We start from the raw sequence: 13,840 nt of genomic DNA on the forward strand, positions 1-13,840 counted from the left end.
CACGGAAGGTTTAGTTTTGAGACATTGCAGTGTATCAAGTTCTTCAAAATGCAAGGCCAAATTTGCCTTACTGTGGAATGAAAATGTACGGTGGATGCACTGTATAACAGTGTTTTAGGTCGTATAACACCTCCTAAGCTTTAATTTAGGAATGCCACCTTGGCACATATTCCCCAGAGGCATGGGAGGAACAGAGTCCATTAAACCCCAACTGCTCTGGGGGCTTCACTTGCAACAACCTCACCCCACCATCACTCCCTGCAGCAACAAGGGCTCTGCTTGCAAGGCACAGTCTGACCCCTGAATTCGAAGCGGCCCGTTCACGAGGTCCCCATGGGCTCTTACACGCCTGACTGCTGGACTATGGCTTCCTCGTGTCCCCAGATCCTTTTTCTTTTTGGCAGATCCAAAAGCCATTCCTTTGATACTATTCTTCCTTTTCCACAGGAAACAAACCAGTTGCTGTGTCAGCATGTTGGCCAGGAACCAAAGAGAACAAGCTACTTGTCAGACAACACCCGAGGCACAGGCAATTAGGATGGGGGTGATCTTTCAGCCAGAGTAACCCTTTCTAGCATGAAGGAAAAGTACCTTAAAAATTTGGTGTAATTTTGAAAAAAAAATCGCCATCTGTAAAAGTTACGAGTTTATAGCACAGGTTAAACAACACAGCAGCTACTTTTTCCACCCTGTGCTTTCCAGTTCAGGCAAGAGCAAGGATATTTTATTAGCTATGTATTCTAGTTGCCTCATACATTTACAACACCTGCACCGAATAAACAGGGAGAATAAACCATGTCCCCTTTACTCTCCCCCTGTTGCTGATTCTCCCGCTGGACGTGAACCAGGCTGCCGGCTGCTAGTCCATTGCTGCTGAAGCCCTGGGGACTACGGATCTTTTCAACAAGCACTTGATAGCTTTGCTGATTGCATGGACCATGCAATTTCTCTAGCAGCAGCTTTGTGCTGTTTTCTTCAGCATTGTACTTGGCTGCCGTTCTTTCCACACTGCTGGATTTTTTTTTTTAATCTTTGCACAGGTATTGACTAGAATTTGTCATTATTTCATTGATTTTTTTTCAATGTCACAGAAAACTCTGAACACCACAGATATATTGCCTTGAAGGGGGACCCGAATGCACAGACCTCATGAATGTCATGTCTATATCGGTATGTCGCCGGGGTACGTATAAAAAAGCTTTTTGCACCTGCCTTGTATAGTGGCAAGGCCCCCATGCAGGATTCGCTACTTGCTGCCTCTTATTGTACTTTTTAGTCCTCCTTTCATATTTGGCTACCTTTGTAGCAGTCACTCATTGCACACTCATTTTACCACATTACAGGAGGGTCTCAAACACATCAGCAATGATTAGTATCTCGTGCAAGAAGAGGGTATAGTTGTATCAAACAGATCAGAAATGCCAAAGTTCTCTGCAGGAAGAAGAGGGTGTAGCTAAATCCTGAAGCCTGAACTGGGACTGACTCTATACATTGTCCCATTTGGGTTTTGACAGTAGAATTTTTCCTAATGCCTTTCTGATGAATACAGCGTGTCCCATAGCCATTCCTCTGGATGTTACCTGAGCACTGAAGAGTTTCCCATGATTCAGAATTGAATGTTGTCTTTTCTGTGTGTTTGAATGTACACCTTCTTTATCTGTTGCTGTGCCATACAGATTTTTTCCAGGATTTCAAAATATTCCTCACCAGCAGAACACTCCTACATGGCTAACATACAGAATCATCCTTCTCCTTAGCCAGCTTTTTTTTTTTTATGTTGATCATACTCAGTTTCCATGTCATGTCTCAGAGAACACTCTGGGTCCCTTGGGACGAGGACTGTCTCATCTTGTGTTCTTACACAGTAATCTCAGTAATGAATCTTCTGGGTGCAAGTGGTAAAAATGACATGAGAGGAAGATGGACAAATAGCTATCATTACCACCGAAAGAGAAGTGGGGCTTTCATTACATAGGCATGTCATGCCTAATGTGAGCATGCCATCCCTTTTCCCCACAGTCGTTACATTTGGATGAGCTCTGAGTAGTACAAGCCTAATACTGTATGTCAAATGCCTTTTTTATTCACAGGTTAGCACAGGTTACCTCCTTGGGAACAAGAGGTTCTATAAAATTGAGTAGAACTGGAGTTTCTGTGTGTTGCGATAGAACAACACATGAAGTGAAGAATCAGTTGTCCCTACACCACACAACAGGTATCTGTCTACTGGGAACTTAATAAACTTTCCTAGACAATCTGTCAGATCTTTAGTGATCCTCAAAGCTTTTTATTTTCTAGCTTTAATCTTTCCAGCGTCCCCTTAAGTCCATTTCTTATTGTCTTCCTCCCAGTTAATGTAAAGGAAGACCTTAAGCATGCATCCACCAGAGCTCTCTCGCACTGAGCAGGCGGACTTCCTCGGGCTCTCCTGGGGACTGTGCCTCCGAGACTCCGACTGCTGTTGCTGGTCTCTTCCCAACTCTCCTGAGTGCTTCAGCAGGGACCTTCCTGAGGCTGCGTAACGGGGAAGGATTACTTCATCGTGTATCAAATTTGCTATTTATAGAGGCAAATCTGAGTTGGCTCTATAACTCTCAATATTTGGTTTCCTCTGTCCCCTCAATAATATGACATCTTACTAGAGAAAATGTCTTGGATTCCCAGTGTCTTCCACTTTAGCCACTATAGCAACCACAAACTCTCTCATTTATAATTACAGAGCTACAATTCCTCTGATTTTGATCTCATAAGCCCTCTTTGGCAAATACAGCAATTTCTTATGGGAAATGTATGTATTTTAGCTTCTTTGATATGACCACACAGTCTATGAGACACAGCCTGAGGACATCAGATACAGAAGTACTCTGATGCCATGAAGAGAGGAAATGGGAACCATTCATTGTATCTTCGCAGTCTTTGGTGTTAGCTCTTAAATATAAATCAACCACAAACACAGGAATGTAAAATGCATGGAGTAATAAACACACACTTTAAAAATTTTCTTTATTTTCATTTTCAAGGTCAATCTTCAATAATTTTCAGATAAAATGAGAGTACAAAAATGCTCGCATTAGTCTAGTTTGTATTTAAATAGATTATTCATCATTTCCAAATAAATCTAAGCCTGCTTTTTCAAACACCATTTCCATGCATAAATATATACCTCATTCTTTTCGTAAGGGATGTAAAACAGACTTCGGTTCAAACATTAAAATCTTTTACACTTGGGTGCCAGAATTAAAAACACAAGTAAAAGGTTCTCAAAAAACCGTGTCTGCACTGCAGAACAGAAGTACACAGTAAAGACATTACAATGTAGACACGCAGGGACATGCACATATGAATATAGATGTATATGAACATACTAGGAAGATCAAAAATATTCATTTTCTCCTCTGTATGTGATCTCAGTCATTTAGCTAATAAGAATTCATGTTTAACCCAGTAGTCATATATTGCTTACATGATAATTATACTTGCGTATTTTTTCAGTACAAGATCCTTTGCCATACAGTAAAATTGTGTGTCTTCCAGTCAATGTCCTACAGTAATGGTGAAATGATGAAATACATTAAGAAAGCATAAGGGACAAGATGAAGGAATACTGAAAGATAAAATTGCACTGAGTCTTTGAAAAGATGAATTTGCCTAATGATGGCTATTGGTAACAGTAAATTCTCTCTCTTCTTTATCCAATGTCTGCTTTCTTTTGAGTGATTCAATTTCTAACATAGTGGAAGAAAATTTATTTCACCTGTATATACACATCAGAGGAAAATCCTATCTATACATTGTATTGGAATTATGGAAACATGACCAAGTAAGTTTGTTTCTGTTTAAAACCTGAACTCAGGTAAATCATAAAAACTCAGCAGTTGTTGGCAAGTCATTCCAGCAGAAAGCGTGTTGTTTCAGTGTAGCTGTAGAAATCCTTGTGTGCAGCCAAGGAACAAATCAAGTGGCATAATATCTTTTTGGGGAAAATTACATTTCAAAAATCCTGTCATAGAAGAAGACAGAGATGTCCGCAGGTCCTTCATTTAAAAGTCTATGTCTTCTAACATGGTTATTGTATTTCCTGTATTTGAGCAGTTTATATTTGAAAGATGCTACTCGAAGAACAGATCCTATAAATAACACTCTTCACTCCTAGGAAACCCACCTGAAGTGCAGATGTCCAGATAATCCTTTGAGCTTGCTTCTTCCACTGAAACCAGCACAGGAATCTACTTTTAGGACTTTAAATTGTCTTAAACAGTATAGACTTCTGTCATCCTTAATTATACAGAGTGGTATATTATTTTATAAACAAATTGGTTGTTTCCACTGGTGGTTGCCTCTAGTAGAAGGAAAGTAAAGAAACTCATCTATGTACAGAGGCAGGATCCACATATGCACAACATGCTCTTAGTTTTATTAAGGTCCTTGGAAGCTTACGCATCAAGAACTAAGAAGCCACCTAAGATATAATGCAATTTCTCTTCAGTTACCACCTAATGAATAAGAACAGTAATGTGTTACATAATAAAAGTTTATAAAGTTGCTTGTAACTAGACATAGTTTGTACCACAGAAGTTGGATCCAGTCTTTGAATGCCCTAAAGTTAAGTTTCAGGATATAAACAGGTTTATGGGATCTTGAAGTAGCTCAGGAAAGTTATCACGAGCACAGAGAGGGGTCATCTGGGGCTGGCAGCCTTCACCCCTCCACAGCTGCCACCAAGATGGGGGATGTGGTCAACATAAGCAAGGTCTGTAGTATCGCCCAGATAATTATGTATCAAGGCCACGTCCTGCTGACCACCCTGTCACATCTCATGCTCTGAACAGGGACTCAAAAAGTGCCTCCCTGCTGACTGCTGACATGCAGCTAGGGCCATTCCTCATACCGATGAGCTGTGCAGCATTGCAAGCTTGCTTCTGTTGTACGTCCCAAGCCATCCAATGCATCTGGTCAGCGCATCATCACAAAATAATTTCCTAGCTAGTAAATAACCTCACTGCTGGGACTCCTTTGTTCACCCTAACGTGGTATCCACCCAAGGCAACTATCGGTGCAACAGCTTCTTACACAATGAACCTTCCCTTTTGCTTTCCTTCAAAATCCCCTCTACCTTTTCACACACCAGCATCATTAATCGCTTTCTGTAGCTTTCTGGTATCACATGGGTTTATACTACACTCTTGCTGCCAGTAAATCCTTCAAAACAGCAGTGTGTCACAAGTCTGGCACAGATCTGAAATGGTTCATCTTCTGCTCCGTACAAATAATGCAGAATCCCGAACGCATGCTTTCAATTAGGTCAGCACACGGCCCCCAGCAATGGCTATCCATTTCTAAATTAATATTGCTGAGCTGTTACAGCCACTGTTTACTGTTAGAGTGAGTCAAGTCCCTTCCTCTCCTATAATGTTGCCAGCAAGTTGGCAGAGAGCCACAAGCTGGAAGGACATACACAGACTGCTGTTGGCTTAACTGTACAACACTATTGTCAATAATTTTTTAGTTCTTCTACAGGACAGGATCACTTACCAGGTAACACACTGACCTGCAGAAAGCTTAGCACAAGTTATTTTCCCCTTTTTAGGACATCTAAAAATAAGTATTTCTTATACATAGTCTACTGTATGCAAAAATCTCACACTGACTCTGGATTTCAGTTTGCCTTTGAGGCAGATTAATAAACAATTCCCTATTGCATAGACTCGTTGTAGTCCAAGGAAATATTAAGTACTCACACACCTAGCAGCAAGTTATTAAAATGATCCTAACACGGAATAAATTAGGATTCAGGCCCACAATTCTATTTATACTTATTTGCCTATGTGTAAAAAGGATTTCTTGCAGTTCATACATGGATTTCCTTCCCAATGCCATCTGTTAGTTATGAACAAATTTTGAATGGTTATTTTAAATGTCCCTCTAAGGATACTCATAGATGTATGATAGGGGGGGCAAAGAAATTTACCTCTTTTATCTTCATAAATGTACAAACTCACAGAGAATATGTATTATTGTTTCTATATTAAGAAGTAATATGTTGAATTATTTCCTGGTATTTACTACACTGAACATTTGTATTCCTTTTAGCTGTATATTTATGATAAACATGAAGTATGATGATACAGGATGCTTACAATCCAATTATATAAGTTCTGCACAGCAAATCAACTATATCTGATTAAATAAAGCTAATTTTTGGAGCTATCATTGGAATATGGTTTGAAGAATTACGGTTATTTTCATGTCATGTTAATGATTACTTTTTTCCAAGTCAGTCTGGGCCTCAATATAATCAAAGTGGCATGTATAAAATAACCAAGTAGCCAGAACCCTACCTGCCAGCTAAGACTAGGAACTTAAAGTAAGGTTGATCAATATGAAAGTTACTGTTTTTAAGACTTTAATTCTGTCAATACAGAAAATGAATTAAAAGTTAGTAATTAAAAGACTAACATATAAAAATATTACTATATCACTTAACTATATATAACCAATATATATAGTTAAAGAGAGATTTAGTGGAAGTCACCTCTGTGTCTCTTTCTGAGATCTATGGGTTTGAGTTTTATGAAACTGAGTGCTTCAAATTAACTCCATAGTTTTGAATGTACACACTCGGAACCCCTTATGACTGAAAATGCAGATTCATTTGTTCATTTCCCGTTTTAAATTGCAATAAATGTACCTCTCATCATTCAGGCTCATCCTAACAGCAATGCAGAACAGGACTCACACAAGGAGATAATGTAGGACTTAGTAAAAACCAAATGGCACAAATTTTGGCATATGTCTGTGCAGCGCCACTGCTTCAGACTAATGACGTCTGAACATCCTACAATGTTTGCAGCTGGTTTCTACAAGACAAGTTTCTGAAGGCACTCAGCAGCAGCTGCCTGCTGTATTCAACACGGAACATCTGGAGATCTTCGTATCTTCAGCAACTGATGACATTTAAAGTGCAGCGAAGCGTTGTTAGGTCCATCCTTGAGCTTTTCTTTGTTAATTGACACAATTCTTTGTTTTCCTTCTGTCACTTTGTCTGATGCTTTTTGTAACATTAATGGTGACTTCTTTTGTGGGCATTTTCTGTGTGTCCCATTTACTCTGTGAAAGTTTTAAACAGTACAGTGAGTTCCACACTGACAGCACAAAGAGTCATTGATGATTACCTCCTAATTTATGAAAACAGTTCTACTTAATAAACAGAATGCCTCCAGCATTCTTCAGACAGTTCTGTGATATGCAGCAACTTTCACATTCAGCATAGGCTGCAAGCTTTTATAAGTGCTATAAAGGCTGTGGACATCAGTGGGCTTTAGATCAACCCTCTTGGCTATCATTATCATCTCTGCACCTGTGTATTCTAAAAGCTGAGCAGATAAATCTGGTTTCAGTCCAAAAGTAGAAATTAGACGTTCCTTTTGGTGTCACTGGGAGTTGAGTGTGACTAGCCTGAGAGAGAATTTTCTCTATTTTATGTTTCTTAAGTGAAAATACAGTTTCAAAATAACACTTGGTTCTACTTGCATATGAGACTGAAGTAGAATATATACCTGTCAGAGCTTCGTCTGATTATTTCCAAATATTCAAAAAAGTCAGTCTGTCTGAGGCATGCAAGTGCATCCCTAATTTAAATGTATCCTTCTCCATCTCCTAGTCTGTCTGCTTGTTGCCATAGGCAACACACTATACTGCGCAGTAAACTGGATAGCTCTAGCAAAGGACACTCGGAACTGGGCTGATACAGACACAGAGCTGAGTTAGGCAGGTTTGATTATTGCATTTCCAGTGTTTCATGAGACAATTTGTAAGTGCAAAGAATGCCAGGTAAATTAGGCATCATTTACATGGTAATAATGCCAGGTGGAATAATGTCTGGTAAACTTCCACTGACATGAGTGGGAGGTACATATTTATCTGAGGGAAAGAACTGGAAATCACATTTGCTGGTGTGTATTACTACATATTTCTGCAGCCTGAATATACCTGCGCCTTTGCTATCTACTCATCAGATGCTCCTGTTCACACAAGGACTCTCTAAAGACTCCACGTATCATGAAAATCAAACCAGGTTATTGTCAGTCAGTGACGAAATCTGGATACCACCTTTGCTTTTGGGGTGCTTGACCATTATATTGCATTCACTGGTATTGAGACTCCTTTCATCAGCGATGTATTTTACTTCCAAGTTGTTTTGACATGACTGTCCTGAGAGGATACTAAAATTTCCCAAAAGCAACCCGCATCAAACCCTTTCCCTTTCGACACCACAAATTGTACCCTGTCACATAACTGATGGTAGGGGCAAGGCAGTGGGATGCTTTAGAGATTGATGCCTGAGGAGATGTGAAACAGGTAAAGTAATTTATCCCCGGCTACCCCACCGGCTGATGGCAGAACCCAAGTTTCCTGGGAGCACTGGGTGTTGCATCACGTGGTATTCTACAGCATGTAGAGGCAAAAGAAAAGCTGTAGTCAATGTGAATATTCAGATGAATACAATGGGCACATTTTGAGTTGGGGGGGATAGTCACATTCTCTTCTCTAGGTATCTAAACTTTCGGTGTCCAAATCGGAAACCTACTCATCTTACACTTCCCTAAAAAGCCAGTGGAGAAACAGAGATTCAGAATGGCAAAACAGAGCTGGAGCCTAACTTAAAACACTACACTTTCACTGCAGGAAAATACATTTCTTCTTTGACTATAAGAAGTTTAGACAAATTAGACACCTGCATTAGATGTGTAGAATAATGTAAATGCCCTAATTCTCATCAGAAATTTTCTGTGCACTGGGTTGCAACAGTACAGGTATGTATTTCTGAATGTATCTTAGCTAGAAAAAGGCAGGAGGACACATTCAAAGCCATAGGGCCCCAGGTCAGTAACCCACGCTTCACTGAGTAGTCCCATTACAGTCAACGCTCACATTGTTAATATATAATTAATTATAATTAATATGTTGTTATAATTTAATATGTTGTGGGAATTTGCCCATACCTCCTAGTAAGTCTAAATACAGAAGTAATTTTTCAATCGCTTACAAAATTAGACAAACAATTTTCTCCAACAATATGTCAGGTGTACACTGTAATTCTCAAGTGTGGCCAAGTCTCTTTCAAATTGGATTAATAATTATGTTAGCTCTGTTCAACCATATCCAACCTGACCAATTCTTCTTTCTCTGTGGGCTAATGCTTTGACAGGCATTGAAGTTTTTCATTTACAGCAAACCCATGGCTCTCGACGTCATGCTGATGTAGAATGTGTCCCTATATGTCTGGAGCTGCAGTATCTTCTGGGAAGATACAGCAGGATCCATGCCACCGGGGAATATTTCTGTACTACAGAAGTGCAGAAGGTAATACATTGAAGGTATAAAATAAACACACATATACTGATATGTTGTTTGTTAGCAAATGCAAGGTGAAGTTCAATCCAAATTCCCTTTTTCGTTTCCTATGAGGTTTTCATAAACCGTGTGGGTTTAAGTCTGCCTCTCAAGGGCGTGATTCCCAAGAGGAGACAGCTTCTTATGGGGTGGGTGTAGCAGTTCCACCACACACCATGCTGAGAGGTCTTCCAGTCTGAGAAACCGAGGAAGTGGTAAATCAACCGTAGGTTTTGAATTATTTCAACTGCAGCAGCTCAGCAGCTGCTACACAAACAGGGCAGCGGGTGGAAACCTGTGAGAGACAGGCAGGTAGGCAGCTAGGACAGGAGAAGTTTGGGCTTCGGTCTAGCCATAAAGCCTTCAGTTTTCATCCATTATTGTTACACTGGATGATCCCTCTACCCCGTAGGTGAGAGGGAGGAGGGGGTAGGGTCTGATCCAAAGCCTACTGAGGTTGTTGAAAAGACTGCTGTTGACTTTTTCAGGCTTTACATCCCACCTTGAATGAACTAGGGTTCATGCAGTGCATATAATTTAAGCAAAGCAGCAATTAAGGAAAAACACATTCCCTTTCAGATAATTAACCTAAACAGTTTGCACAATACATGCCACAGCTGGACTGACCTGGAAAAAAAACAAGCGTAGGGGTTTTTTGCTGTTACAGGTGTGTGTGTTACTCTGATTGCTGAATAAAACATCAATTTTGTGGCCATTCAGGCATGAGACGTTGTCAGAGGTGCTAGGCACAATCATGCTGTGGCTGTGGTGCAGCCATTTTCTCTTAGCCCAAGGCATTAAATACAGTTAGACAGCAGCAAGGAAGATTGTCACAAAAGTAAGTTTGACCTGGCTGAAGCTAGTGCTGAGTGTCAGGGGACATAATTATACTCTTACCTCTGCTGCTCTGAAGCCGTTCTGTCTCTGCGTCGTAGCTCCTGCGCCATGGACCATGGGGTTCACGCACTGAGGACCACCGTTGTTCCTCTTCTCAGTGTTCAGCATTCCAGCTGTGGCTGATGCTGTAGTTGCACCTATCTGAGCTGATTTCCCATCCTCCAGAAGACCTAGCAGAGACATATGAAACTGTGCAATTAATGCTGAGGAGCAGTTTATAACTGCGGCGCTGGCTTCTCTCTATTTCACCACGTTTTTGTGAAAGCACAAGTCATGGAAGGTGCAGTACGGTTTTACAGTGAAAGCAACCTACCTCCTTTTGTCACCTTTATGCTCACACTTCCCATTATTTGGCCTTTCTCCTATAGCCCACTGCTCTGTGAAACACTGGCTCAGAAAACTTGGAAGACTGGTTAATGAGTGCAGCATATCAGTCACCTTTGGTTAACCTGCAGGTCTGCATTGGCTTCTCCACACACAGAGCTGCTTGCGTGACCGAGGGTTTAACGAAGCACCCGGAGGGGCTCCCCTTAAATCTGTTTCAGCTATGGGAAATGAAGGAGTTAGATGTAAGCATGAAAGATGGGACCAGTATGGATGGAGAAATTGCTCTATTTATGGTCTTGAACCTTTTTTTTAATCAGAAGTTGAGGAAAGAAATTCAGGAAATTTCAACTATCAATAATCAAATAAGTGATTAATTTGCTTTCTGCTCTAGCTGTGTGGATAAGGCATGTGTTGTACAATATCATAGTATCATAGAATCATAGAATGCTTTGGGCTGGAAGGGACCTTAGAGATCATCTGGTTCCAAACCCCCTGCCATGAGCAGGGACATCTTCCACCAGACCGGGTTGCTCAGCGCTCCATCCAACCTGGGCATGAACACTTCCAGAGAGGAGGCATCCACAGCTTCTCTGGGCAACCTGTTCCAGTGTTTCACCACCCTCATGGTGAAGAATTTCTTCCTAAGATCTAATTTAAATCTGCCCTCTTTTAGTTTAGAGCCGTTCCCCCTTGTCCTATCACTACACACCCTTGTGAAAAGTCCCTCTCCGTCATTCCTGTAGGCCCCCTTCAGGTACTGGAAGGCTGCTATAAGGTCACCCCAGAGCCTTCTCTCCTCCAGGCTGAACAGCCCCAACTCCCTCAGCCTGTCCTCCTAGGAGAGGTATATGACATTGGCCAGCCTAAAAGAATTTTCTCATCATATTACATTAACAAAAATCAGTTGTCATTTATAGTGTGTGCAGAGCAGTAAACATCTGGTTGCAACACTGGGTCTCAAATCCAAATACAAAGAGCAAGCGGGATGCATGACTGCAGCTCTCAATTTTATTTTTGGCAAAGCTCATTTATAACAAGCTTTATGTTCAAACAGAAAAAAACCCAGATTTACTAACTGAAAATGCAGGTATCAAAACTGGAGGAAGAAGCAAGAAGTTACAGATACTAAAGGAAAAATAAATATGAGGAAAACCAATGACAATTCATGGCTACTTGAAGCGTGCATTGTGTCATCAGAACCTTCTGCCATGAATCAGATGGGAATTCAAGAACAGTATGAAGAGTATTAAAAAGGAAGCAGAGTAAGTCCTGAATTCTTTCCCAGAAATCTGTAGGAAAAGCTGCTTTATCAGTAGAAAGCAAGATCAGTAGCAACTTGCAAAGTCAATGACTAAAATCAAGAAAGCTTTAACCATATATTCCAAGTCTTGATAATGAGAATGTCTAAAGCTGTGTAAGATTTAAGAAGTCTAAACACAAACTAGTAATTGCATTTCCCTAAGCAGTCAGAAGATGGCGTTAGAGTTTTCCGAAGACAGTTTAACTTGTAGTGGTGGTCACTAAGAACAATACTGAATCATCTACTTTTTGCTGGAAAAAAGCTTGAGTTGGAACTTGAAAATATTACTTCAATATTTAAAAAACAAACAAACAAACAAACAACAAAAAATTTCAGTCTTTGGAAGCTGCCTTTTTTTTGCTAGCTATAAACCAACAGCATTCTCCCTCCTATATCTATGGGCAACTTCCCACAAGAAAAGAGTAAACCTCACCTCTCCTGCATCTCCAGAAAATCCACACCTACTTGTGTTTTAGGTCTTACCTCTTCCTACCACTCCACAGTACAAGATGAGAGGCAGAAAAATGGTTCAGTGTGAAACAGTAAGTGGCACAGACTGATATCATAGACAAAATCAATTGTCAGGAAGGGAGTTGGAGAGGCAATTAGCCATGTGTGAATCAGAGCTCTAAGCCAGGAGTCACGCCACAGTCTACTGCTTCACCTTGCAGTGGAGCTGTGAGAGCAAGTTTGAGCACAGCTTTGAACAGGCAAAATGCTCTAGGCATTACATACCAACTCCATCAATTGAATCCTGGATGTTTCAAACATACACGAATTATGAGTTTTTCCTTCTGCGGAGTCATCCTGCTAAATTAGTTTCCACCATGTGTCCCTTTGGCCATCTGGCCTCTAAGTTGTCTGGAGAAACAGCTGTCAGCTGAAAAGCCACTTTGTTCAAGCACAATTGTTCATTTATCAGATCGTGTTGCATCTTTTGGTCTCTCACAGAACAATTTTTCTTACATCTATTCAATTCCGGAGACTGATGGAAAATCTCAATCCTGAAAATGGTACATCTGGTTCATTTTTTGTGCTCTGTTAGTCTGCAGTCCAGGCATCCTTGTTGCATCCTCCATTGCAGGGGTGAGACTTTTTTTGCAAGACTTGGCAGAAATGAACCAGGTATCAGAATCTGAGCCCTCCACTATCACTCCGCTGTATTTTTATATGGGTGACCTAGTGGTCACCAATACACGTGCAAAAAGCAGTGCAAAATGCTTTTTTTATTTTATTCTGAAATATGTTTGCTATTCTGAAGTGAAGAAACTTCCAGATCTCTTTTTCATTGGCAAAGAGGTGATTTAGAGAGTGGGCAACAATTCACAGGCTTCAATGACTTGCTCTTTATGTACGAGCACTGAGTAGAAACTACAGTGAGAATGCCTGAGCAGTGGAAGTAAGAGCACGAGTTTCGTTGGCAATTCATAAAGTGACACCTATTTTATAGACTAGATATACAACACAAAATGCTGATTGCAAAACAGAGATGTGTTAAAGAAAATATTAGGAACACATACTTGCTTTTTAAATGGCAAATATTTTTGCATTACTGTTTGGGGTTTGCCACAGTGCACAAAAATGGAAAAATTAAATTTCTTCTGTACAATCTTGAATTTACAAGCTAGCAGGGTGGTAATGGTCAGGGTCTTGCCTCAGTGTCATTGCAACCAAGCTAGCTGTTCAGACATTTATACAATCCTCACAGCATGGGTTCGGTAAATTACCTCCTCAGTCTTTCACTGTAGAGCTTCAGTAGAAAATGAAACAAACGGGTTCGATAATGTTGTAGTCATTCTCATGTTCTCTGCCAGGATAACTCCTGCCAAAAGTCTGTGGGCCTCCTGAGGCCAGGGAAAACAGTAGTTCCCATCACAATGCTCTGTCAAATACACGTATTTTATTTTAAAATGAACTGGCAAG

At 40.5% G+C, this 13,840-nt stretch overlaps 1 protein-coding gene across 1 annotated transcript in view; it reads right to left on the reverse strand.

Moving 5' to 3' along the window:
- Window positions 1–2,975: 2,975 nt before the first annotated feature.
- BAALC (BAALC binder of MAP3K1 and KLF4) overlaps window positions 2,976–13,840 on the reverse strand; it is a 28,360-nt gene continuing 17,495 nt past the window's right edge. The window contains exons 2-3 of the mRNA XM_075415762.1: window positions 10,291–10,460; window positions 2,976–7,107 (exon numbers count right to left, since the gene is read on the reverse strand). Of these exons, the coding sequence (XP_075271877.1) occupies window positions 7,003–7,107; window positions 10,291–10,460 (275 nt within the window). The 3' untranslated portion in view covers window positions 2,976–7,002. The remainder of the gene's footprint in view (window positions 7,108–10,290; window positions 10,461–13,840) is intronic.

This window comes from Opisthocomus hoazin, chromosome 3, assembly GCF_030867145.1.
Source record: "Opisthocomus hoazin isolate bOpiHoa1 chromosome 3, bOpiHoa1.hap1, whole genome shotgun sequence".
In the NCBI taxonomy this organism is placed as follows: Eukaryota; Metazoa; Chordata; class Aves; order Opisthocomiformes; family Opisthocomidae; genus Opisthocomus; species Opisthocomus hoazin.